The 26,906-nt window shown below is 49.4% G+C and overlaps 1 protein-coding gene across 1 annotated transcript; it reads right to left on the reverse strand.

Annotated features, from left to right (window-relative positions):
• Positions 1-4,867: 4,867 nt before the first annotated feature.
• On the reverse strand, positions 4,868-25,878 carry LOC128123836 (integrin alpha-X-like). The gene is made up of 29 exons (XM_052760129.1): positions 25,721-25,878; positions 25,167-25,270; positions 24,808-24,878; positions 24,544-24,655; positions 23,051-23,181; positions 22,761-22,906; positions 22,363-22,516; positions 20,942-21,092; positions 20,671-20,744; positions 20,382-20,511; positions 20,153-20,295; positions 19,840-19,980; positions 19,545-19,754; positions 15,211-15,341; positions 14,933-15,090; positions 14,646-14,800; positions 13,902-14,033; positions 13,227-13,300; positions 12,895-13,036; positions 10,788-10,904; positions 10,628-10,707; positions 10,470-10,553; positions 7,684-7,762; positions 7,497-7,601; positions 7,288-7,380; positions 6,980-7,093; positions 6,739-6,840; positions 6,370-6,480; positions 4,868-5,483 (listed from the first exon to the last, which is right to left on the reverse strand). Exons 1-29 carry the CDS (start codon positions 25,876-25,878, stop codon positions 5,385-5,387), a joined length of 3,501 nt encoding a protein of 1,166 aa, XP_052616089.1. The 3' UTR covers positions 4,868-5,384.
• Between the last annotated feature and the right edge of the window lie 1,028 nt (positions 25,879-26,906).

Below are 26,906 nucleotides of genomic sequence, written 5' to 3' on the forward strand. Positions count from 1 at the left end.
TTTTAATTCCTTCATGTAGTGTTTTAATTATTATCTGTGATGGGGAATTTCTTTTTTTTTTTTTTTTTTGGTCCTGTCTATCTGGTATTCTCTATCTTTCTTGTACCTTGATAGGCATTTCCTTCTTTAGGTTAGGGACATTTTCTTCTGTGATTTGTTTATAGTATTTTCTGTGTCTTTGACCTGGGTTTCTTCTCTTTCCTCTCTCTTATTTGTAGATTCAGTCTTTTCAGAGTGTCCCAGGTTTCCTGGATATTTTGTGCCTGATTTTTTTTTAATTTAATACTTTCTTTGGCTGATCTATCCATCTCTTCTACCTTGTCTTCAAGACCTGAGATTCTTTCTCCATGTCTTGTAATCTGTTGGTGAGGTTTACCTTTGAGGTTTTTGTTCGACAGCCTAAATTTTTCATCTCCAGTTTTAATTCAGTTTGGGTTTTCTTCAGTGAGTTATTTCTTTGTATTCTACTTTCGTGTCTTGAACCGTTTTCATTATTTCATTTAACTGGTTGTGTTTTCACGGTCTTTGTTAAGAGATTTATTCATCCTCTTCAAGGTCCTTAAAGATATTCATAATTGCTATTTTGAAGTCATTTGTCTTGTGCTTCGGCTATACTCCATTTCTCAAGGCCTACTGTAATAGGGCTATTGGGTTCTGGAGAAGGCATATTGTCTTAGCTGTTCACATTTGTTTTTGTTTTGTGTCTACGTGTACGTGTGTGTGTGTGTGTGTGTGTGTGTGTGTGTGTGTGTATGTGTGTGTGTGTGTGTATGTGTGTGTACGTGCACTGTGGTCTAGTGTGAGTCTCTGCAAACACCAGGGCCAGCAGAGTAACGATCCACATGAGACAAGAAGGAAATCCAGTTCAACACAACTCAATAACCGTGTTGGCTCAGCCTTCTAGAGTCTGACACTGGGCAGTTTATTTTAGGCATATAAAAGTGCAGCATAATTTGGGAAAATGTTTCCTGGTGTACACAATACCATGTGTACAATGAGGCATAATTATATCAAAACACTTCATGTCATTTTTTCCATGAAGGTGGGTTCTATAGAGAGGCTACATGTGTTATCTTAAAGGCCTGGGAAGGATCTGGTGTGGTCTCACTCATAAGATAGTGCAAAGGTTACCTAGGCTATTAACCACACCTTTGGTCCAGCTTATAGAAACTTGGGGGAGCCAGGTGTGACTTTGCCCTGCAGATAGCAAAAAGTCACTAGGCTATTGACCGCCTCCATTCCCAGTCTTCTGGGCAGAAAACAGGTTATACCTCTCTTCCTTTGAAGGATAGCCCCGTGTGATTAACATTCCTAGTTTCCCTAGTGCTTATCTGTAAGTGAAAACAAGGACTTTTGTGCTTCCAACCATCTAGGCATCTGGCATTATAATGTTTGAGCAATTTCTTGATATTGATGTCTGGTATTGTCTTTGTTAGGCAGATATTCTATCCTTTGGTTGGTGTTGCTCAGTCTGGGTTTTTAGCAAGTGTGGTAGCTGTGATGTTCCTGGTAGAGAGTGCCTCTTCAGGTTGGTGAGTGGATGAGGTGGTTTGAAAGAAAATGGCCCCCACAGGGAGTGACACTATTAGAAGGTATGGCCTTGTTGGAGTGGGTGTGGTCTTGTCCAAGAAAGTGTGTCACAGTGGGGGTGGGCTTTGAGGTCTCTTATGCTCATGTTGTTCCCAGTGTCACAGTTCACTTCCTGTTGTCTCAGATCAAGATGTAGAACTTTTAGCTTTTTCTCCAGCACCATGTCTGCCTGCACGCTGCCATGTCCTGACATGATGATAACAAACTAAATCTCTAAACTGTAAGCCACCCCAATTAAATGTTTTCCTTTATAAGAGTTACCATGGTCATGGTGTCTCTTAACAGCAATAGGAACCACAACTATGACAGTGGATCAGGAGGAGAGGTTAAAAGGGCTGTAGGAAAGAGCTAAGGAGACAGGTCTGCACCAAGTGCCGGAGATCTCAGGGAGTGGAGGTGTGGTGGGAGGTGGGACTCTTGCAAGCTGACTTCAGTAGTACAAGAGCAAGTATGGAGAGACCAGAATGAAAGGGTTAGGAGGACCTTAGGTCTGCACAAAGAGGTGGACTTCCCAGGGGGTGGACTTGGGGTGGGTGGAGGGGCTCCTATAAGCAAGCTGTTACTAAAGTAAGAGTAAGTCTGAACAGAGACTAACACAGAGCAGGAAAGACAGTGAGAATCTCCTACTTGAGGCCCGGCCTGGTGTGGCCACCATGAGTCCCTGGAAATGTTTCTGGGAATCAGCCACTGACACAAAGGAATGGAGACAGGCTAGAAGGGAAGGCTGAAGGGGTGATTTTTATTAGCCCTTGTCATCTACTGGATTTGGATTTGGTTTATTACTGTTTTCCAAATTCTTTTGTTTTCTGACTATGAGTGTTTTGCTTTCATGAATGAATGTATGCGTGCCTAGTGCCTGCAGAGTCCAGAAAAGGGCATCAGGTGCCCAGAAATGGAGTTATAGATGGTTGTGAACTGTCATGTGGGTACTGAAAACCAAACTCAGGTCCTCTGAAAGAGTAGCAAGAACTCTTAACCACTGACTCATCACTCTAGCGCACCCCCTTTTTTTAAATCAAATCCATAGGTTGCATCAAGCCATTTACTTGTGCTTCCTCTGATTTTTTTAATGTAGTTTGACATTATAAATTTCTCTCCAAGAACTGCCCTTATTGTGCCTCAGAGATTTGTTGTACTGTGTTTTCATTTTCATTTTGTTCCATGATTTAAAAAAAAAAAATCTTTCCTGAAATGGAGAGATGTCTCAGCAGTTAAAAGTACTTGTTGATCTCCCAGACGATCCAAGTTCAGTTCCCAGCACCCATATCAGGTGGCCCATAACCATCTATAACCCAAGTTCCAGAGGATCCAATGACATCTTCCAGAACCCACACATATGGTATACTTATGCATATATACATAAGTAAAAAAAAACTTAAAAATAGAAATCTTTCCTAATGTCTTCTTTGACCCATTCAACATTAAGGAATGTGCTGTTTAATCTCTATATGTCTGAATAATTGCCAGAAATGTGTTCACTCCTGGTTTTAACTTTTATTGCATTGTGGTCGGATAGAAGACACAAAGTTAAATTCTGTGTCCTAGAGTTCATCTAAGTAACTTTCATTGGGGAACTTTCTATAGGACTAGAGGGCTTGAGTGGGGACACACTGTCTTGATCTTCCTTATAGAGGACTAGAGGGCTTGAGTGGGGACACACTGTCTTGATCTTCCTTATAGAGGACTAGAGGGCTTGAGTGGGGACACGCTGTCTTGATCTTTCTTATAGTTTCTGTTGTGACAATGACACCTGGCCATGTGGACTTCTTTCTTGAATTTCATGTCTGGTGTGAGATTCTAGCCTGCCTCAGGTTGGGCCGGTACAGAAGCTTCATGACTAATCTAGGTCTCGGACAGCAAGTGTATGAGCTGCTTGATGGGAGTTAGGCTTGTAAGTGCAGAGATCTCACAAGAGAGATGAGGGTCCAGGGGATTCAGCATGCTAGTTGCTGTGCAACTTGCATGAGCGAGGCCTTCAAGTGTGGAGGTAGGTGAGGGGCCATGTTATACATTCTGATTCTATCCATTCCGTCATCCTCTTCCATTCTCTTCCCACCCCAACCAACCCACCAGTTCCATGAGTCCCATTCTACTTTTGGGTGGTTTTGCTTTGGTTTTTTGGTTTTGCATGGTGATCCATGGTTTAACCAAGGCAAGTACATGGGCATGGGGCTATCCACTGAAGCGTGAAGACATTGCTGAAGACAATAGCCCCTCCTCCAGCAACCTTTGAATGCTTTTAGCACCCCTGGGCATGGCAGGCCCCTTCTCTATGAATATTTACTGGCTCGGTTTTGTACAGGCCCTGTGCAGACAATTGCAACTGTTCACAAACACCGTCAGACAGTATTTCACAACCCTCCTCCCCATTGTTCAGCTCTTGCATTCTTTCCACTCTCTTTGAGATGTTCTCTGAGCCATGGAAAGGGTGATGTAAGTGTCCTGCCTAATGCTAAGCCCTCACCAGTCTCCTGGTCTTAGCACGGAAACCAGCCATGAGTCTACATTAACCACCTTCCACTGCAAAGACAGGCTGGGAAAATAATGCTTTATTATCTAATGCTGATCTTCGATGCCTTTAGACTTAGGGAAGAATCTGAAAGAACAGTGAGACAGCAGTTAAAGAATTTGAATGAAGACACGCTGCCTTTGTGGGGAAAGGCATTCTTGGGAGCCATAAAGTGGGCTACTTCCCTATGATTTATTAGTCAAAGAGGTGCGTAATACCCCCAAAGCCATAAAAAAAACTTTTGCCACCGGACGGTGGTGACACAAGCCTTTAATCCCAGCACTCGGGAGTCAGAGGCAGGCAGATCTCTGTGAGTTCGAGGCCAGCCTGGTCTACAAAGTGAGTTCGAGGACAGACTCCAAAGCTACCCAGAGAAACCCTGTCTTGGAAAAAACCAAAGGGAAAAAATCTTTTGCCACTGCTGTCGGTGGCATGTTAGAACTTGATGGTAAGTTCCTGCCTACCATTGAAGACGCCACATGTTGGCTGTAAGATAGGAGAACCAAGCTGGAGCGGAGCTGCGAGTTCCTTCATGTGTTCACTAGACAGGACTGGGTAGAATGGCTTCTTTGGTCTTTTGTCAGTGCTCTATCTTGGGTAAACAGATGTTTGCTTATGTCTTCCCAGAAGAAGTCACACAGCAAAGTGGCACAGGCCTCTTTTGACCTGGAGCTGTACAGGAGCAATGTCCCTCCTGAGAGAACATGACTCCGTTCTTCCCAGCTAACAACACTGGCACTAGAAGCCAGCGCCATTGGTTACGTCGTACAGATGTTTTCTTGCCAATTCAGAGGAAGCTGGATTAAGAGTCGCAGCAAAAACTACAAACTGATGCTAACAATATTTTACTAGCGATGAGGATGACATGGAAACACAGAGCATCCCAGGCTGTCTGAAGTTCGCCTCCTGGGAACAGAACTCAATTTTAACATCCTGAAAGTAGATGGGAGGAACTGGAAACAGACACGGGTGAGTGACTACTTCCACTCTTCATCACAGAAAGCTCATTAGTGGTCAGTGGAGGGAGGGGCCACTGAACTGCCCATGTATTCCCAGGGAGAAATTCCTAGTCATGTTCTCTGGGCCATGGCAGAGACCATGTCCTTAGAGTTCCAGGTAAAGGGACAATGTCCCTTCCCAAACAAGACACAAAGAGCAAAGTTAGCCTGGTCCCAGAATTCCTGGTGCAGGATGTTTCTTTACCCTTGAGCATGACCTAGGGGAGAGTATAGATCTGGGAAACCTCTCAAGAGGGCAGGTTCAATGAAGACAAGGAGGTAAGTTCTCACTGGGCAACCTGGGGATCTGATGTCCTGTTGTCTGAGGCAATCTGCCCATTTGCTTCCTCCAGCATTTCCTTGTACTGACGTTTGAAGAAACCAGCCTGTAGGAAGGAAGCGGGAAATCAGGATGAAGAAGAGAGTGAGTGGAAGAGGAAGAGAGGAGCTAAGGGGCTCAGTATGCAAAACGCTTGCTGAGAAGTGTGAGAACTGGAGTTTGGATGCCCAGAACCCACACAAAGGCTAGATGGGCATGGTGCCCTGCCTGTAATCCCAGAACTCAGGAAGTAAAGACAGGGGACCCCTGGAGCAAGATGCTGACTAGACCAGCCAAATTGATCTCTGTGTTCAAATGAGAGGCACTGCTTCAATATATAAGGTAGACAGCAGTGGAGACAGATACTCAACATCTACTGCTAGCCTTCACATGCACACAGGCACATGTGCATTTGTGCCCACTAACTCATGTGTGCTTCCACATGCATGCACACACACATACACACACACCACATACACACTCAATGCGTGCATGCATGCATTCATGCACACAAATACAAAAACAGAAAAAAAGGAATGACTAAAGGGGAGGAAGGGAACCATTTCTGGAGCCCTGCTACTTTCAAGTAACCTGGTACATATTGTATCATTTAGATGTGGGCAGACTTATGTGGCTTAAATCACCCTTACGTTGAAAAAGACCATGACCCAGCCCCGATGCTTGTGTCAACATTCAAGTCCATGTCTGAGCTTATATTCTATTCTTCTGTAAAGGGAAACGTAAAGAGAGGTAGAGCAGATTAGGAAAGGAAAGGAGAGTGATGAGAGGGGATCTGAGAAACAGCGAGGCACAAATGAGAGACAGCTGGATGGACAGGGTTTCTCACATGATGTGTACTGGTGATAGTGTGCCTCAGACTCCGGCATGAGCTCTTGCTTACCCTGTGGGAGGAGCAGGGTCCAATCTTGCTGTAAGAAGGACACATCACTCACCTTGTACAGTGCGGCTGTGATGAGGGCCAGCAGCAGCAGACCTCCCACGGAGCTGCCCACTATGAGAGGGACCGGGTTGTAAACTTCATACATCTCCAGCACTGTCTTCACCTGGTGGAGATGGGCCCATTGGAATGCGTCATATCCCATGCTGCCTCACATTCTCCCCAGGCTCCCAGCCGTTAACATCCCCTCCTCCTTGCCCAGGCTCTGTTCCAAGGGGTGAAATACAGCAGCACTTGTGCACTGAGCGCCTGAGGACCTTCATTCATCCTCCCCCCAGGCTGGCAAATCCCCCAGCCATCACTGCAGACTGAGCATCAGGAGCCCTCTCACCAGACTGGCCACCGCCCACCACACAGTCACTACCTGGGCTCTCAGAAATGCCTCCTGTCCTGGCAGCTGGGAGTACACAGATGTGTTGAATGTGATCTCGGCCACACTCGTGACCACCACCTTTTTCTGCAATGTCTGCAAAAGAGAGGGTGGGGTAGAGCTGGAGTTTGGACCTGCGGGAGCTCAGGGTTCGAGAACGGCCCTGACCCAAGGATGCTCCAGACCCATCAGGCACACACGGACCGGGGAAGGACATCTGCTGTTGGCCACACACCTGGCTGACCCAGCCGAAGCTGAGGTTGCCCTTCAGGATGAAGTCAAGCTCATCCTGGATGCCCAAGGAGGGGATGTCACAGCGGAAGTGCAGGCAGTCGGCAATGGAGCAGTTCTGGGGCCAGAGAGACAGTGTCATACCACAGGAAAGTAAGTCTGAGAGGAGGAGACAGCTTAACGTGGAACTTGACAGAAGCAGCCACTTCTAGATACAGCTGCTTGTTCAGCAGGCGCCATTTGACATTCAGAGAGTGAGCCCAAGTCCTCTGATGTTAACTTAACACGCTGCAACATCCCAGTCTTCCTCACCAGCACGGGACTCCTCTGCATGTGAGTCGGGAGGTCAGATTGCGGTGGCACTATTCTATTCTGATAGCACGGGGTGGGCATCAGCTCTGGGTTCTAGAAGGCAAGTAGAGAACAGTGCTTTGGCTGCAGCATCGGGGGTTTGTAAGTGTCACAGAGGATGGAAGTCAAGGAAGGGCATCAGTTGAGGAGCCACAGCTGGCTCTGAATACCTGGGGGTGGGAGACCATCACGGCCCACACAGCTTCTCCCTTCAGCTCGACGGGCACCCAGAAGTTGATGGTGACCGGCATGTCCCTCTGTCCCAGATTGTTCACCTGCGCAGAAGGCACTGAGGGTAATCTGTGGCCAGCTCCTCCCTACTCACCAGTTCCCTCGCTCCTAAGTCCCCACACTTGCCTTGTATCTGTGTTCGGCCACACTGCTCTTCTCCTTTTCTGAGGCTGAGAAGTTGAGATACTTGGTAGACTGGTCGTGGCTGGAGAGAGAAGAGTCATGAAGTCCCACCTGGCCTCCCGAGGAGGGCCTGGAACTAGCGTCGGTTGGGCCTTGGGGTAGCAGAGAATGGGGTACGTGGCAGGGTTGGAATAAGGGAAGGTTTAGGGAGTGGGACCAGCTTCAGGGTGGGTGTAAGGGAGCGTGCAGGGGCCACCCAGAGGAGATGGCTGGGGAAAGAGCAGGTTGAGGTGTAGGGAAAAGACTTCAGAGCCACACCACTGGCTCACTGGAATAGCAGGGGCCACCACCCGCCCCATTTCTACACCTCAGCTCCCCTTTCATTCTTTCGTGGACACGTTGGCCACAGCAAACTTTGCTAACCATGTGCACTGCCCATCCTTGACTCCTCCTACCTCCACTCCTTTTTTTTCTGTTTCCTTGCCTTTCATCACCATGAAGCTTTGAAGGGGCCAATGACAGACTCTTCCATAGGTCTCAGTGTAACAAGACTTCATGAGACCTACTTGGTTCCAAGCCTGGAAGTGCAGTGGCCACAAGGTCTCTCACACATCGACTGATTCTACCTCTTTGCCTCACCACGCTACTCCTCAGGTACCTAGCCTTTGCCTATATACCCCAAATTCTAGCCCACCACTCCTACTCTTGAGGCAAGCTAGCAAGGCACAAAGGAAAATCTGCACGGTTACTTGAGACTGGTCTAACTGCAGAGCTACACCACCACACATCACCATGTGCCTGCTCAAACGAGACCATCCCAAGCCAACTAGGACTAACATGGCTGACTGAAGGGACCATAACCAACTTTTCTTCATTATAACGTCACCTCCATGCCATTAGTGTGCAAGATTAGCTGTTCCCATCATGCATCTGAAGACAGCCCCATATATGGATAGAAAAGATGAGTAAACCCTATCAGGATTTCCTCTACTGCAGCTGGCCAATTAGACAAGCTCTCCGGATCCTGAGACTCTTTCATGAGAAGCTTGCACTTCCTCTTAAATGTGTACTTCTGCTCTGTAATAACTCCCCCTCCCAACTCCGGTCTGAATTCTTTCTCTGATGGTGATCTGGAAGTTCTTTGACACCTCCTACGCCTTTGCCCAATGGCAGCCCTCTTAAGTTTCATTTCTCTGTTCAAAGGACTCCTCCCAAACGCTCCAGACTGCCCTAGGCACCTCTCTGAGTGTGACTGACCTGTAGGACCATCTAAGTCTACAGGTGCTATGCCCTATCTGTGGCTCCCTGCAAAATGCCATGAGAACCCCTGTGCATATATACTTAGAGCATGCTTCTCCTTACCTGGAGAACCCCAGACACGTGGGGCAATGAAAGTGTGGAATGCTATGCAAGAAGAGACCCTCAGATTAGGCGGGTCTCATAAGAGCAGGGATTAATTACACATAGGAGTTCAACAAATGTTTGCTCCTGTCAGAAGAATTCGTAGGAAGTAGCCACACTGTGCCCAGCCAGCATGGAGCAAACACGAAGAAGGCCTCTGCTGAACATTCTCTGCTTCCTGGACTCAGTTTCTCCCCCCACCCTTCTTGGTCCCAGCTAAGGCCCAATCCTCTATCATCCTTCCCCGGTACCCACCCTCCGCAGGCCTAGCTTTTGTTCATATTTTCTACAAAAGGAGGGAAGGAGAAGGTTCAAAAAGCCTTATGGCAGTGGTTCTCAACCCTCCTAATGCTGCGACTCTTTAATACAGTTCCTCGCGTTGTGGTGACCCCCAACCATAAAATTATTTTGTTGCTGCTTCAGAACTGTAATTTTGCTCCTGTTATGAATCATAATGTAAATATCTGATATTCAGGATAATCTGATATGCGACCTGCCCTATGGGGTATGTCTGTTTCTTATGAAAAAGAGGTCTTGCACAAAATGCCAAAGGCCCCTTCGAGAATCCCTCTGGTCAAGCCCAGTGCCAGAGACCCACCAGTGTTCAGATGGGCTCCCTCTCACTCCCTTTTTAGTACCCCACTGCTACAGCTTCAGAGTGAAGCCTACCCTACCCACTTCCTACATTTAGGCTTAGTGCTCCGAGCGGCACAGTCAGGAGCGGTGGAGCCTTTGAAGAGTGGGACATACTGGGAGGTTCCCAGGTCAGTGTGAGTGTGCCCCAGTGGAGACTACAACACCATGACTCCTTCCTCTGCATTCTCTGCTGCCTCCTTGCCATGAGATGAGAGCATCCACCATGACACACTCCATCACCACAAACCCAAAGCCTCAGGCCAACGAGCCATGGACTGAACCCTCCAAACTGTGAGCCAGAACAAGCCTTTTCCGTTTCTAGGTTGCTTCAGATTCTTGCAGTGATGGAAAGCCAGTTGACATGCCACGGTACCCAGGGTACAGAATCCAAGAACAGCACTTGGGGAGATTGTGACTTGGGTACAGTAACTCTGTTCTCCAGTTAGGCTATAAGAATCTCAAAGACAAGGGTGTGTTTCATATGTCCTAGAGAACCCAAGAAAATCTTGTGGATTTTCAAAGCCTTCTGAGACCTGTAACCTGCATTAAATATATGCTGTAATGATAAAGATTCCACAATTATTGTCATAACCAGCCCACAACAAACATCCACTGATGATGATGCACAGCTATCAGTATAATCTCCCACTGAAAGGACAATAAAACATGAAAGATCCCAGATGAGGGTGGAGACTCTTGCATACCCTCCTTCCAAGTAAAGAAGAACCATTCTGAGGTCCTAGGGAGCGTACCTGCTGATCACCGTGTACACAGCATACTTTACTGGGAGCTCCAGCTGGAAGGTGGTTTTTTTGGTCTCAGGTGTGTCATTCTCACTGGGGACAGAGGAGGAGTATGGGGTATAAGGATCAGGATGAGAAGGGCACCCCGCTGGGCCTGGCCAGCTTACCTGCTCACTTTGGCTGTTAGAAGCAGCCGGTCCCCCAGTGCAGCTTTGGGGGAGACATCAAAAGTTATCAAGAAAGTCATCTGAGGAGGAGAAGGGAGGTGTCACAGAAGAGGGAGGCAGGACGGGGACAGGGGATGGGGCAGGCTGAAGCCAGGCTGACCTGTGCATCTCCTCGGAAAATGATGTGGCTGATGCGGCAACTGGTCCTCCAGAGGCCCTGGCTCCTGCTTGGGGTGCTGTCACATGTGAGGTGCAGGGCACGCTGCCGCCGTTGGTTCTAGTTAAAAACAAGGCCAAGGGAGCACAGGAGGTGGGGGCTTATTAGTGTTCCAGAGAGACGCTGGGATTCAAGCACACAGCTCCCTGGAAATCTTAGTGCTTGAGGGTCGACATTTGGTCAAACTTCCAGTGGTGTAGAAAGCTCTCGTCACGAGCCCTGACCCTTCACTTCTTGTTGGGTTTTGTTGTTTTGTTTTGTTGTTGTTGTTTTGTAGCCTAAGCTGTCCTGGAACTCACTAGATATCCAAACCTAGCCTCAAACTCATGGTGATCCTCCTGCCTCAGGCTCAAAGTGTTAGGATTACAGGCATGAGAAAGCATGCCCAGCTTCTTGTCACTGCTAAAGGCTTTCGACTGTGGATAGTTTCAAACACACTCCAAGCAGAGAGAGTGGACAATCAGCCTCTATGTTTCCATCACGCAGCAGAAGTTAGCAACACTTCCCCACTGTTCCCTCCCAGCCCCCACAGATTATACTTCATTTTATCTTTTCTTAATAATTTAAAGCACTTCCTACGCATCATATTATTTTATCCCAATGTATTTCAGTGTCTACTCAAAACCAACAAGGTTATTTTTTAATATAACCACAAGACCTAACAAACCATACACAACAGAATTAACAAAAACTCCCTAATACAACAGTTGTGTTCTGTTTTCCTGGGTTGTCTCTTAACCATTTTGTTTTTGAACTGCTTGCTTGTTAAATAAATATCCAGCAAAGATCCACACACCACACTGGGCTGCTGTATCTAGGGACACTGTCTCTGCTCACACTCTGTCCAGCAAAGATCCACACACCACACTGGGCTGCTGTATCTAAGGACACTGTCTCTGCTCACACTCTGGGGACTGCTTTTCCTGGTTCATTTTTCATAAGTAATTAAAATGTGCTCCCACGAAGGGATGCTAGATCTAGAGATACAGCAGATGTGCAGAACAAATACATGAGACCAGTTTAAACTCCCATTCCAATAAACCAGGTGCAAAAAGATATTTGGGGGAGAATTAGGAGAATTTGCTCTAAACACCAAGACTCGTTCATGTCATAGGTGATATGATGACTTTGGGGTCACATAAGACATTGCTGCTGCTCAGAACTCCAGAGTAAAATGAAGAGGAAGCCATGACCCAATGTCTAATACTTGTGTGAAAATATTTCAGCAAATAAAGGCAAGGGCAGGTGTGGTGGTGTACACCTGTGCTCCCAGAACAGTTAAGACAGGAGGATCAGGAGTTCAAAGCAAGCCTTTGTGTGTAAACAAAGTTCTGTTATGTACACTTGTGTAGATTTGTGTCAATGGCTGCTACCATTGTAAAAAGTAGAACCTCGAGGCTGGGACAGAAACAATACGGTCCATGTAGCTGAAGGATTTCCTGTCTAGCCTTCACAGAAAAACTTCTGGCAAGCCTCAAGCCAGAGTAGCCAATACATTCATTTTTTTTAGCAATATTTTTAAGTATTTTCCCAGTTTGGTTGTATGTGCCTATATTCCTAGCACTTTGGAGGCTGAGGCAGGAGGATTGTGAACTTAAGACCAGTCTGAGCTACAGGGTGAGTTTCAGGCCAGCAAGACTCTCTCAGGAAAAAAACAAATAGTACATTCACACAGACCAAAGATAGACAGGGGACAGCATGCCTGGGTTCCAAGTCCAGGTAGTAGTGTTAGGGAACCAGGCAGGAGACCAATGACACCTTTCAGGTGTCACGTCTCTTCTTTCGTCATGTGGGTTCTGGGTCATTAGGCTTGGTGGTAAGTACCCTTAGCTGCTGAGTCGTCTCACTGGCTCTGGAATTCACTTCTTATATTCAGTATCTTCAAATTATGGTGCCAGAAGAACAAAACCCAGACAATACAACCCCACCACCCAATCAAAACCAGCTAAGATCTCTTGACCCACCAGAGACTGCTGAGCAAGGGCCACCCAGTCCGAGCTTTGAACCTAGCACACAACCCACTCACCTCTTCCTTCCCGCGCTGGAGTACTTGGCCTTCTGCAACTCGTCTAAAGGACAGACCCACTGGGTAGAGCAAAGTGACTGTGGTTCCATAGGAGTCTTCCCCATCATTAGAGACTGTCACATCCACATTCAGCTCCAGGTCACTTCCCACCACCAGGGTCTTCAAGCTGAGTGTCGGGAGGGAAGAGGAGATGAATCTGTGACTGAGGCTAGAAATCATCCGGGGATGAAATGCAGGGTAGCGAGGTAAAAGGCAGACAGGAGAGGCCCAGGTCCTGAGCCCCAGGTGAGAGTGTGAGCCCCAGATCCTGGGAGGGAGGCTGAGCTCTGGGGAAGATGTAAGGGATGAAAGCTCACTCTGGGAAGCCAAAGATGATGCCCAGGTCATCCTGGCAGATGTGATCAGCTCCACAGTTCTTCTCAAAGGGAAGCTGAGAGAAGGGGGACATGGGAATTAGGTCTGCTTCTCAAGCCAGGCCCACATGTATCAGCCTCTTGCAAATAGCCAGAATGAAGGAAATGGCAAGCTCCCTACCAAGAGCCTCTCTGGGACTCTCCTGCTCCCTAACAGAGCCCAGGCTTCCAGGCTTCAGGAAAATGGCAGGTACCATTCTTACTTCCCCCAAGGAAGTTCACAGGTTCAGGCTGCCAAACTCCAGGCCATCAGAGCACTACCAAGATTGTGGGTACACCTCAACTAGATGTGTCCCACCTCTCACTTCCCCCACAGCCTTGCGGGGGACATTTTCCCCCATAATGCAGGATCCCAGGTGTCCTCCCCAGGTGCCCAGGAATCAGGCACAGCATGGCTGCAGGCCCTACTCATCAACCACATAGCATGAAGCCTTGCGGTCCTCTGAGAATAAGAAGGGGCCCCCACTCTGCCTTGTGGGTCTGAACTCTCCTCAGAGACCCCTCCATGCTGATATCTGTCCATGCTATCAATAGCTCTTCTAATAAATACTTTGCCCCAATAGACAACCTGCCTTGGTGTCCCCCTTGAGCCCCAATACCATAAATCAACTGACTCACAGAGGCCGTGAAGTACGTTTGCTCATCTGCAGCCAGCATGGGTTGAAGGTTTTGGTAGGAAGGGATGGGCAAGCCAACAAGAGAGAAGTTGAGGCGCAAAGTGATGGGGGTCACTGAGTCCTCCACACAGGCCTAGAGAAGAGGCATTTGAAGGGTGGTTTTAAAGCAAGTCCCTTGCATAGTTACCGGCTGTACCCCATCTCTGTGTATGTAAGGGGGGTTAGAGCAATCCCATCTATGGCCGATAAGCTCCACCCCCCATACAGCTCTCCCACTTTCCTCATAAGACAGCTCTGTTCTCTTCTCTGGTTTTTCTCTCTCTCTCTCTGTAGCATTTACCCATACCTGACATTCACTATCTAGAAATTTGTTGGTTTGGGGTCCCCATCATCACTGGGGAACTCTCTATGGGCAATGACTGCTTTGTCCCCTGCTGTAGGCAGGTCTCAGGGGACAGCCATAAGTATGTGCTCACTAAATGCCTGCATGGGTCAGTCTGAAGTCACACAGCTCTCCCAGGCAACTGTATTCTCTTCCCTAAAATCCATCTGGGTGTCCTCTGGCAGCTGTAACTGGCCATAGTCTTTCACTCACCTACTTAGCTAACAGGTATTAACTATTGCCCGCAGGCCAGAGCCTGGGAGGAAATTCAGAATATGCTGTGTTCTTTCCCTGCTGAATCTGCTTCCAGTCCCTAAAAGGCCTCTACCCGCAATCCCCACAGCCCATCTGTAGCCATCTCACCGGGAGAAGCAACTTCACAGTTTCACAGTACTTGCTCAGACCAAGAGTTTTAACTCGGGTCAGAGCCTGGGTCTTTGTTTCCTTGAAGACGGCACGAGGACTTAGGCGGCCAGGGTCTAGGGTCAGGTCAAAGGTGACAGAGCTTTGGAGGTCACCTGTAAGGGAACGTGGAACACAAGGAAGATTGGGAGGGCCAGAAATTGCTCGTGTGGGCAAGGGGCAAGTCACCAGACAGAAGTCCTAGGTTGGAGGCTTCCAAAGGTCAGGGTCAAAGGGAAGAATCTCACCTAGCTGGGTCTTGGGGCTTTCATAAATATGAAGGCAGACAGTGGCATCACCCAGTGTCTGGACAGAGGTCACCTGCTCCTGACACTCAAACACAGACCTGGCGATCTCCGCAGGTGAGAAGTGTATAGTCGATAACATTCGAAGGATCGGTCTGGTCCTGCAGGCAGAACACTGAGCTGGGAAGAAGCTCCTGGCCACTGGGGCCTCAGCCTCCAGTTAGGAAGGGAGGGTCCTAGTCTAGGACGGATGGGGAGTGTCTGAAGAAAGCTTCGCTCACCTGAGCAGCAGCACGTGTCCCTTGGAGCCCACAGCTAGGTCCACCAGTCCATCCTGGGTGAGGTCCTGACCCCCACTCAGTGACTGCCCAAAATGCTGGAGCCTGGAGAAGAGCTGGGATCCTGAAATCCTCTGTGCAGAAGGAAAGATGAATCAGACTGCAGGAAGGGATGCCATAGCTGAGTGGCAGCCTGTTTCCTAACTGCGTGGGACAGGCTGTGCTGAACCTTTCCAAGGAGTCTAGTGGAACTACATTAGTGATGGCCTTGCGCTCTGTGTTGACTAGTTTTTATGCCAAATTGACTACAAGCTAAAGTCATGTAGGAAGAAGGAAATTTAGAGAAAACGTCCCCATATAATGGGCTGTAAGCAAGTCTATATTGCATTTTCTTGGTTGGTGATAGATTGGGGGTGGGCAGCACAATGTGGGCGGTGCTACCTCTGGACTGGTGATCCTGAGTAGGCTGAGCAAGGCAAGGAGAGCAAGCCAGTTAGCAGCAACCCTCCATGGCCTCTGCATCAGCTCCTGCCTCCAGGCTCCTGCCCTGTTTCGGTTTCTACCTTGACCTCCCTCAGGGAGGGACTGTGATATGGAGCTGCAAGCTGAAATAAACCCTTTCTCCTCTGCTCCAGTTGTTTTGGGTCATGTGTTTTATCACAGCAAGAGAACCCCTAACTAAGAAGCTGTCCAAGAGATTAAGTAATATTATACAAATCATCTAGTTCCTAGAAATATTGCAAAAGAACAGACTTCTCCCTTGACTAGGCATGAGGACACAGGATGGTAATCCAAACTCTCGGAAGGCACACAGCAGACAGATCTCGTGTAGGACCAGTCTGGGCTATGCAGTGAGATGCTGTATCGAAATAAGACTGGCCTTCTGAGCTCTCCTGGCTTCCTAGCTTGCGATTTCTCCTTCTTACACACACCCCCACCGTCTGTTATGACGACAAAAGACTCACACGTAGAAAAAGTATTTTTTAAAGCAACACCAGAAAGAGCGAGGTAAGAATGTGAGAGGAAGGAAGGGCGAGCAGTGGAAAGAACTCATTTAAAAAGAGCCTAAAAGGAGGCGTAGCGGTTGGGACACGGTGGCTGGAGTCCTCAGGGCTCGGAGACTGGAAAGCTGTCCTGGTGACCTCAGTTGCATTCATTAATTAGTCCCTGCTTCCCATTGACTCCTTCGTGAGCCAGGACTCAATCCTTCTGTGCCTCGATCCCCACATCTTTCACAGAGAGAGAACCTATGTTAGGATTTATGCTTACAGATTATATTTATATTTTCACAGGTATTAAGTCAATCCACTCGTATGGTTATTAGAACAGTACATGGAGTGTGTGGTCAGCAGTCAACATTATTATAATGAATGATCAGGCTAAAGCAGGTCTCAGAAGCTGGGGGGATGGCTTTGTGGGTAAGAGTGTTTGCTGTTCAAGCATGAGGATCTGAGTTCGAATCCTCAGCACTCAGGAAAAAAGCCCATCATAGTTGTGAGTGCCTGTGACCCCAGTTCTGGGGAGCAGAGACAGGGAGAGTCTGGGAGTTAGTTGGCCAGCTAGCCTAGCTGAAACTTCAAGCTTCAGGTTCAATGAGAGACCCTGTCTCAAGGGAATAAGGTGGAGAATGATAAAGACATCTAGCATCCTCCTCTGGCCTCTGCATACACATACAGAGCCCACACACGTACCTGCACACACATGTGCATAAACCACTCACACACGTACCTGCACACACATGTGCATAAACCACTCACACACGTACCTGCACACACATGTGCATAAACCACCCACACACACTACAAAAACTAAATAAAAAGGACTTCGGGACTTACCTAGCCTCTGTCCCATTTCACAAACAAAACAGAAAGTTCAGAGGCTGTGTCAGAGTCACACAGATTTCAAAGTTTGACTCCAGCCTAAGACAGAACCTCTGGCTCTGAGTCCGTCACCTATTTTTTGCTTATTTTGAAAGGATGAAGAGGCACAAAGTTGGAATGGGGAGGTGGCTGCAGCTGGCCCAGGTTCTCCCCTCCTGGGCATCACCTCCCTGTGACTTCCTTCTCTTTTATTTCCATCGCTCTTAAGCTACCTATTCCCTCTGAAGACATGTGACTTCATCTCTGACACTGTGCAGACCAAAGGTATTGGTGATAAGAATAAAATTGAAAGGCAAGAAATGCCAGTTACTAAGGGAACCTGGGAATCATGGGTGTGGTAGCCAACACCAGGGGCCTCCCATTCTGGAAGTCTCCGGTTTGGTACAGGAGCCTGTGGAGGACAATGTTAACCCTTTCCAGCCAAGTGTGTGACAGAATGAGAAGGAGGGAAAGAAGTCTTTGTGGGCCAGTGAACCCAGAAAGGCCTGTGGGTAGAACCCCAGGGACATTTGCAGTCGGATGGAAACCTGTAGGACATTTTGGCGAAGAGAGGCTACAAAGTGGTGTGAATTGGAGGAGCTTTCAGTTTTTCTCCCGAGCCACACGCCTTCTTTAGATCTCTGTCAGTTGTTAAACTGTGTTGGCAGTTACAACAAGAGCAGCTTCCAGTAGCATGACATAGTAACGGAGCAGGGAGCAGACCCAGTGCTCTGTAGGAGCAGGTGTGGCCGTTCACTCCAGTGCGATCACCATCCTGCAGGTGAGCACAGACAGATGTCCGTCTCTTTTCCTGTCCTGGTAACAAAACCCCTGACTAACAACTAGACGGGCAGGGGTTATTTGGGCCGTGGTTTCAGCTCATTCTCAGGGAAAGTGTGGAAGAGAAGAGCTGCTCACGAAGTAACAGCCAGGAAGGAGGAGGAAGGAGGAGGGGCCAGGAGAAGGGGAGGAACAGGGACCCAGAGGTTTTACTGATCTCCTAGTACTCCGAGTTCAATCTCAGGCGTCACACCGACACTGGCAGAACTCCAGGGCTCTTCCCTGTGCTTTTCTGGAGGACGGTACAACTGCCTTTGAGGACAGTCACGCACCACACAGTTCACCCCACAGCTCCACAGCTCCTGTGTGTTCAGAGCTGCGAAACCATTTCCACATTTAAGTTGATCGCCCCCAAAAGAGATTTGACACCTGTTAACAGCCACCCCAGGCCTGTCACTTCCCCTTACACCCACACCCAGGCAACCAGTAATCTCCTTGCTCTCTCTACAGGTTTGCCTATTGGAGACGCTTTACATAAACGGAACCATACAGCATATGATCTCCTTTCACTGGTTTCTTTCACTTATCATAGGATTTCAAAGTTCATCCACATAGCCGGCACCAGCTCATAGTGCAGTAATGTGCCATTGCACGGAGAAACGTCTAGTTTGCCTGCTAAAGGTAGATGGTCATATGGGTTGTTTCTGCCTTTTGGCTATTAATTTTGAATAATGCTCCAAGCTGCATTCTACGTAGTCTCGTGAGGGCACGTGTCCGGTTCTCTCGTGCTAGAGTTGTCTGATCATATGACAACTCTATAATTAATCTTCTGAGGAATTAACACATTGTTTCAAAATAGCCATACCATTTTCAGACTCTCACTAGCAGTGTCTGGGGGTGCCTCATGTACCATGTCCTGATGATTAGCGGCCCTGTGATTCCAGCTGTGCTGATGAGCATGAGGTTACGCTTCACGGTGGTGATCTGTCGAAACCTCATGAATAGTGATGTCAAGCACTCAACTTTCCCTGCGTTTGTTGCCCTTGTTCATCTTCTTTGGAGAAATGCCTCCTGAGATGTCTGCCTATTGGACTGCTTTGACATTTGCCAAGGAAATGTCAAGGAAATTTCTCAGGAAACCCTGTTCCACCGTGTGGAGGGCTCCTATCCAGCTGGGTACCTGGAAGGGTCACTGATTGCAGGATTGGAATAAAATTCAACAGCGTTCACTGTTGAAGGGATGAGAAAGCTGGCATAGTAAGGAAGCTGGACCTAAAGCCGAAGAGCGGGGGTGGGGGTGAGGGGTGGGGGTGCAGAGACAGGGGATGGGTCGGGGAGGGCAGTGGGAGAGCCACTGAGAGACTGAATGCTGAGTCAAAAGACCAGAACCTCCCCAGTTTACACTGAACCTCATACTTACCAAGTCACATCCATGAAAGAGGTTTCCTACCACGCCATGCACCTAGCACAGGTGACTACCAGCTATGGTTTGGAAACTGCTCAAGTATTGAGCCTCAAGACAAAGCAAAGAATGCAGTAGTTAGCTTTCCCATGTCTCCATTGCATGGGTTTTACATGCTGCAAAATGCTCAGTGCTTAGGCAAGAAATAAATGAAGTCACGGAAGAGCATCTTTGTGAAAGAAAGAGAAACAAAGAGGAAAATGTTGTAGTCTTGGGAGACAGTGATTTGGCCTCACCTGGCTGGGCGAGGGGTTGATGTCCAGTTTCGAGGCTCCATGAAATAGGTACACAGCACCCCTGTTCTCTTCCTCTCCAGGTGCACCAATAGCCACATCTGTCACACTGTCCCCATTCACGTCCCCTAGCACTGTCAGGGCTGCCCCAAAGCGGCCCCAAGGATGGCCCTGCTCCCCATGGAGAGTGGCCTCACACTGCCACCTGATCCTCTGCAGAGCAAAGTCAGTGTCAGACCCAACCCGGGCGGCCCTCCACTCATACCCACACCACCAGCCGGGACCCTTCACCACTTACCCCACTGGGCATTGGACACACAGATACCTGCCCCCCTCGGGTCTGCTCATAGTAATGGGGGGCTCCAATCAAGACCAGGTCAGTGTTGCCGTCTCTATCCATGTCCACAGAGCAGAGGGAGGCCCCAAAGTAGGAACCGATCTGGTGGGCCGAGTCTGAAGTCATCTTACAGATGCCCCCTCTGGGCCAGGTTCTGCCCCTCTCCCAGCACCACAGCCTCCCCCGTGGGCCCCAGAGTCCCTTCACCTCCTCCTTCTCCACCCTGGCCACACTGCCCACTCTCACACTCCACTCTGGCTTCTTCCATACCCACCTGTGTCCCACTGACTTCAGACTTGGGCCTCCATCTCCTGGATTCCTGGGTAAAGATGACAACCTTCCCCGTGTGCTGGTGGCGAGGGGCCCCCAGGACCAGGCTATGGACCCCCTTCCAAAAGGCCAGTGCGGTGGAGTAACCTGAGGGGCCCAGACCTCAGCACCAAGGTTTCTCCTGTCTTCAGGCAGCTCACCCCGCCCCTTCTCCCCCCACAGCCTCTTCTTACCCAGGTAAGCGTCCCTCATGTCCACATTCTCCTGAGACATGTTGATGAAGGTGGGCTTCATATTTGGGGGGTATAAGAAGGCACCTCCAGACCAGCCGAAGCTTCCCACAGCTCCCAGAACTGGTCCATCCTGGGAGGAAAGGATCCCAGGGCTGAGCAGGCTAGAGCAGGATGCCAGCCTATTCCAAAGGAGGACTTCCCCTGGCTCCGTACACCCATCTAGCATGTGCCTGCCCGATGCCCTCCTTTCCGTCATCCTGCATCAGCAGCCCAAAGGAGCTCAACTTACGGGTGTAAATACAGCACTGAAGCCCTCCTGGGACATCTCCAGTTCAAAAGAACTGCTGCTTGCTGTCTCCGTACCTACGGAAGGCACAATGCTTGGCTTTCGGGGAGAAAGACAACATTTCCCAGGGTCAAGGAGGCTTCTTAGGAGAATCTAAGACCAGAGACTAACCCCTCTAGCAAGGGTTAGTGCCTACTTCATGAGGGTCTAGGTTCAAAAAGGAAAATCCCCATGCCTGAGGATTCCTGAACAAGTAGCTTCATTGCTGACTCACCCTCAATGGCAAAGATCTTCTCCTTCAGCTGGTTCTGAATGTCCTTCAAAGCACCAAAGTTCTCCACGCTGAAGATGTGGTCTCGGGAAGGCTCCGACGCAATGTTCTCTAACTCTTGCCGGGAATGTGCCATGTGAAAGGCCCGTCCTACCTGTCCCCAGCAAAGACCGACCCAGAGAGAATCAAAAGTCTCATAGGCCTACAGGTAATGCTACTGCTTGAGTCTGAAAACTCCCCTGTGGGTTCATGTTTTGAACAGCTTGCGGGGTGGGGCTTGGCTGGCAGAAGTAGATCCCTGGGGATGAGCTTTGGAATGGTATCCTACAACCACCCCACTTCCTCTCGCCTCCTTTCTGGTCCTCCACAATGTGAAGAGCTATGGCCTCAGACTCCCACCACCATGAATCCCACCCTTCCTTCTCCTCCGTCATGGACTGATCCCCTCTGAAACTGTCAATCAAAATAAATCATTCCATTGCAGAAGAGGAGGTAGAAAGGGCATAGAGGCTAGCGGATGAAGGGGGTTCTGGGAAGTACTGTCTTCTGGAAGGGCGTGGCTGGCTGTTGCCTTTGTGAACTTGTACCAGCTGTGGTTACTTTCACAAGACACTCATAAGATTAAGCCAGCCAAAAGTCCCACATCGATGGGAAAGATGACATCCATGCCCCATCCCACAGAGCCAGTGGTACTTCATAGCTGGCAGGGAGGGGTCATCCATCTTTGGGAGTATGGTTACTAGTTGGGTTTCCGGTGCTCCGGCAGATGACCCCACAGCCATGCACATATGGGCAGCAATAATCGAACATAGTGGGTTATTTTTAAAAACACACAAAGTGAGGAAAGTGAGGAATTGGTGATGGGGCCATCAAGGGAGGAGGAAACGGAGAGTGTGTGCGATCACGTCATTGCATACATGTGTGAACTCTCAAGGAATGAAAAATAAAACCTATTTCTCCCTTAAGTGTTTCTGCTGGATGCTTTACCACAATGAGGCAAGTGGCTAAGACACTGTATGTGCTGCCATCCACCAAAAACACTCCAGTCAGCCTTGGAGATCCTTTTGAAATGAGGCTCAAATGGCGTTAGGGAGTGGAAGCGATGGGGTCATAGGTCCCCAGGCTGCAAGAGTCTTCCCCGACTCCACACACCTAAAGCAAGAGATGAGAAAACTGGTTTCTGCTAGGCGGCGATGGCGCACGCCTTTAATCCCAGCACTAGGGAGGCAGAACCAGGCAGATCTCTGTGAGTTTGAGGCCAGCCTGGTCTACAGAGCGAGATCCAGGACAGGCTCCAAAACTACACGGAGAAACCCTGACTCAAAAAACCATAAAAGAAGAAAACTGGTTTCTATTCTTTAGAGGAAGTTGCTTCAAGAGGAAGCAACCGGAGGAAGTGGTGGGTGACCACCTTTGTGTCCTACCCCAATTGCATAACGAATGATGCCCGCAGCATCTGCCATGGGGATGACATCACCATAATCCCGCTTGTCACCTTCCTTCTTTCCATCAGTAATGACAATGAGGATCCTGGTGGCATCTTTCCGAGCCCCATTCCGGGCAGTGAACAGCTGCGTTCTATTAACAAAGAGAGTCCAGAGGTCTGTCTGTAAATAAAACTGCACTGACTTCTGGGGGCTTTGGGGAAACGAGGGCTTTTCCTGTGAGAGCCCCTGTTTCCACTCAGAAACCCCCAAGTGGCAAGAAGATCAACAGGCTACATTTCTGGATCTTCCTATTTCTTTCTCAGAAAGGCAAATGAGGCCCAAAGAGAACCCTGGATGCTCCTCCGGGAAAGGCTGCGTGGGAAGTTCGGACTCACGTGACATGCTCGATAGCAGAGGCCGTGTATGTAAACCCTCTCAACTGCCTGACAGAGTTCAACAGGTCTAAAGGGCTTGGAGTGGAGACGAAGTCATTGAAAGTAAAATGTGTCTGAAATCTATTGGAGAACTGCATCAGGGAGAACTAAGGAAAAAAAAAAAAAGCACGTGGGGCTGAGGGCTAAGACGGCTTCCCCGGCACTGCTCCAACCTGCCCAGCCAGCCCTCTCTTTTGGCAAGCCCTCTCGGCAAGCCCCACCGGCCCAGGCTGAGGCCCCCAGGGACACACCTGTGTGCTGGGTCGATGGAACTGTCTCATTACAGCTTTCACGAATTTCAGCATTGTTTTAAAGTCGTTGGAGGAGATGCTGCCCGAGCCATCAATCAAGAACACGATGTCCTGGTCCTGCTTTGGACACTCTAAGGAAAGATGTAGCTCTGGTCCTCCAAGAGACACAGGATCCCCTGGCTGCAAGAACTCATTCTCCTCATACCGTCCACCGCCCTCAGTCTGACAGTCACAGCCCAGCCCTACTTGTGGGTCCTCTCTGTGTCACAGAACAAAACTTCCTTGGGCCTCTGACTCTGACAAGGCCTTTGAGGCTACAGCTGTGAATGATCTACCTCAAGCCTGCTCAGTAGATTAAAAAAAAAAATGCAAGTATCTCCTGACCCAATAGCAAGAAACCGAGAGCTTTCTCCCTCCACATAGATCGTTCAGTGCCTCCCCTGAGGCCTGACGCAAAGCATCCAACAAGGAAAGGACCATAGTCTGTCCCATCCTCATTGGTTAGTGCTGAACTGTTACTTTATTAGGCATTTTCAGTGTCATCCCTGGCAAGAGCCACACACTACCCCAGTTTGTGGGTTCGCCTCCTGGGGAATATCAGAACTTTTATTCAGAAGAAGCTTTTCCAGCTCCGGAGAGTGGAGCTGACCTTCTGGAGCAGCAGCAGTGTGTGGTGCTCTCCCCTGTGGAGTTCTTTGTCTCCACACAGAGTGGTGGTGGATGCACCCGAGAAGATGAGGGCCACTAACCAAAGACATGGCCTCTATAAACGTTCCTACCATTCACCCCAGCCTTCCCTTTCTGTGTTCTCTCAAAAGACTGAAACTAGCGTTCTGACAGTTCCTGTGGGTAGAATCTAAATACAGGGGATTTCTGTAAGGAGTGCCCGTCCATTTCCCCATGGGCCTCAGAGTGACTGTGAAACCAGAGGACAGACTCAGTCGGCCAGGGATCGGGTTAGAGAAGCTTACTCCTCCACCTCATCTTCCACCTCCATTAGCACCAGAGAAGTCAAGAGAGAGAGAGAGAGAGAGAGAGAGAGAGAGAGAGAGAGAGAGAACATGTACACATATATACGACTCAGACTGGCCCTTCATCAGCCAGTCCCAGACCGGTCACCAACCAGTCACTGGGAAATGAATCCCCTTCACTTTGGTTCTAAAAGCAACAGCAGCTTATATGGTTGGCACCCATGTCAGAGTAGGCACTGTGCCAAATGCTGACCGTGGGTCATCTCCTGTTGCTTTCCAAGTTCCATCCATTACTAGTCCCATCTGACAGATGCAAAAATCCAAGCTCCAAGACAATAGCAGACTAGGTACCAGAGCCAGAAGTTCCGCCCCAGCCGTGCCTAGAGCTGCTGCACCATCCGACAGTGTGTTCGTCCAGATCTTCTCTTCCTTATTCACTTTGGGGAAAGAATCTGACCCACTGAATCCCCAGATGGATCTGTGTGGGCGCCCCCAAAGAAGCTGGTGGCCCTCAGTACTCACCCTGCTGGGCAGTCAGGAACCTTTGGTTCTGCAGCCATGAGGCCAGTAGAAAGCAGAGTCCCGTCAAGTATATATTCTCTCTGCATGTATGGTGCACAGTAGGACCACAGGCCTGGGGGCAGAGGGGGCTGATGAATGGGGTTTGTTCTGGTCTGGTCTATTCTCCAATCCCAGCACCTCTAGCCTCGGCAACACCCCCAGCCCGGCAGCCTCAGGTCCCTATTCGTCCCCTCCAGACCCTCCTGTGAGATTGAGGACACTCACCAACAGCCTGGGAGGGTTGGTGGTAGCAGTGAGGGACAGGCCCAGGGACATGTTCACAGCTGCTGGAGGCACTGAGGAGACAGACATGTGCATAGTCACCCTTGAGGACAGAAGACATCGGATAGGAAATGAGTGGGCCTCACCTCCACCTGGGAGACAGAGAGGCCTCACAGGTGAGGCAGATAACCACATCATAAGGGAGCTGAGGCAGCACGGGGGGCATGATGGGTAGGCCCAGGAGCTTGTCTGAGGCTGAGTTTATGGACAGAGCTGCAGCTGCCAAGTGGGACTTGTGGGCTCTACTCAAGCCCCACAGCACAGGAGCCCAGCACTAGGCCCGAGGTAGGGTCATGACTCACCCTGGAGGCGGACAGGATCACACTTGCCCATGTGATAGCCACATTTGTAGAGGCCACCCATTTGGTTAGTGGCCCTAACTTCCTTTGGAGCTCCAACCACCACCCTGTGGGGAGACACAGAGCCCTGCAATTAGGAGCATCAACACTGGAGCCACTGTAGAGAGCTGACTTCACCCCTCTGGACAAATGGAGGTTCAGAACAGTGCAAGTTCTGGGCAGGTAGATTTTTTTTTTCTCTTTTGTTCTATCCTGGTGGGAGCCCTCCACTTCTGGCATCTAGATATTTAGCAAATATATGTTAGACGGACAATTCCTTATAAGTGTACTATGAGGTCTCAGTGAACACCCCATGTGGCATGCAGGTCACAATGCCTGGCACTAAGTAAACACTCGGGAAATGTTAGCTGAAGTTATTCAAAGGGCCTGTTTCCAGGAAAACACTCTTAACATGAAGAAAATTGCCACATCCCACAAAGGAAAAGTATGCTGGTGATGCCACTGGAGTGTGGGGTCGGGGAGGGACAGGACCCTGAACAGCTACCACCCCGTCTCACCAGGAGCCATCATACTGGACCACACTGTGTCCGAACCCAGCACCATCCACATGGAAATGTGTCGGCTTCTCTGTGTCCAAGTTGAAGCCAAGAGAAGAAACAAATGCTGGGGAAATGTGAGACGCTTTAGAGAGGGTCTCCTGCCCCTTCGCCACCATCCTGCCCACCCTGCCCTTCTCAACTACATCCCCCAGGCTCCTGACTCTCTTGTCTCTCTTCCACACTCAATACCCCAGAGCCCTGGCCCTGAACTCCCGACTCCCCTCTTTCCTTCGCTCAGCTCATGGGCCACTTTCCACTGGTAAGCCTCAGTTCTCTTTTTCCACAGAGTGGCCCTCTAATTTAAAGACTCTTTTTCCCACCCGGGGCTTCGATGAGGGAGAATGCAGGAAAACCTGGAAGCCACAGGGGTATTATGGGTACCCAGTGGAATGTACTTGCTCTGCCTCCTTCAGAAAGCTGTGGGTTACCCACTAACCTCATTCTCAGGGTCGCTTGGGTTCTCTCTCAAATTGGCTCTTCAATATTCTCCCATTCCCCTAACTCCAGATCCCAAGCCCCATGTCTCTGCCTCCCTCCCCGTAACATCAAGTCTCTCTCCCTACAAGACCCTGATCTCTGGACCACATCCTTTAGCTCAGGGGCCTGGCTCCCTAAGACCAAGTACCCAGTCCCTCTCCTTCAAGCCCAGGCTCACCCATCAGCAGGAGAAGGGCTGTCCAAGTACTCATGACTGGAAGAGAAGCAGGGTTCCGAGAGACTGGTCCCTGAGAAACAGCTACCAAGTCAGGGAGGAAGAGAAGAAAAGGTGGTCAGGAGTCGAGAGGCTGCGAGGGAAGTCGTCAGTGTGACTCAGAAGGGCAGAGGAGTGAACTGAGATGGAAGAGAGGGGGCTGGGGCAGCCGCATGCTTCCATAGAAGAGCCGCTCTCGGGGGATGTGACTTCCCACTTTTTGCCTGGATAGATGCAAATCCCCTGCTTACCTCATCCCTGTCAGCCCCCCTTTGTACCAGCAGAGCTTCCCTCTTGACCTCCAAGTGTGAGTCAGCCTCAGGAGGGGGGGAGGAACAGATGCCAGTCCTACAGAACCCTAGTGGGAGCCCTCCACTTCTGGCCTGGAAGACTAGGCTAAAAGTTAAAGATGTGGCCCATGTGAGGAGCACAGACTGGCATTCATTCATTCAT

The sequence above is a fragment of the Peromyscus californicus genome, unplaced genomic scaffold (genome assembly GCF_007827085.1).
Source record: "Peromyscus californicus insignis strain IS unplaced genomic scaffold, ASM782708v3 Scaffold_4__1_contigs__length_199733344, whole genome shotgun sequence".
Classification (NCBI taxonomy): Eukaryota; Metazoa; Chordata; class Mammalia; order Rodentia; family Cricetidae; genus Peromyscus; species Peromyscus californicus.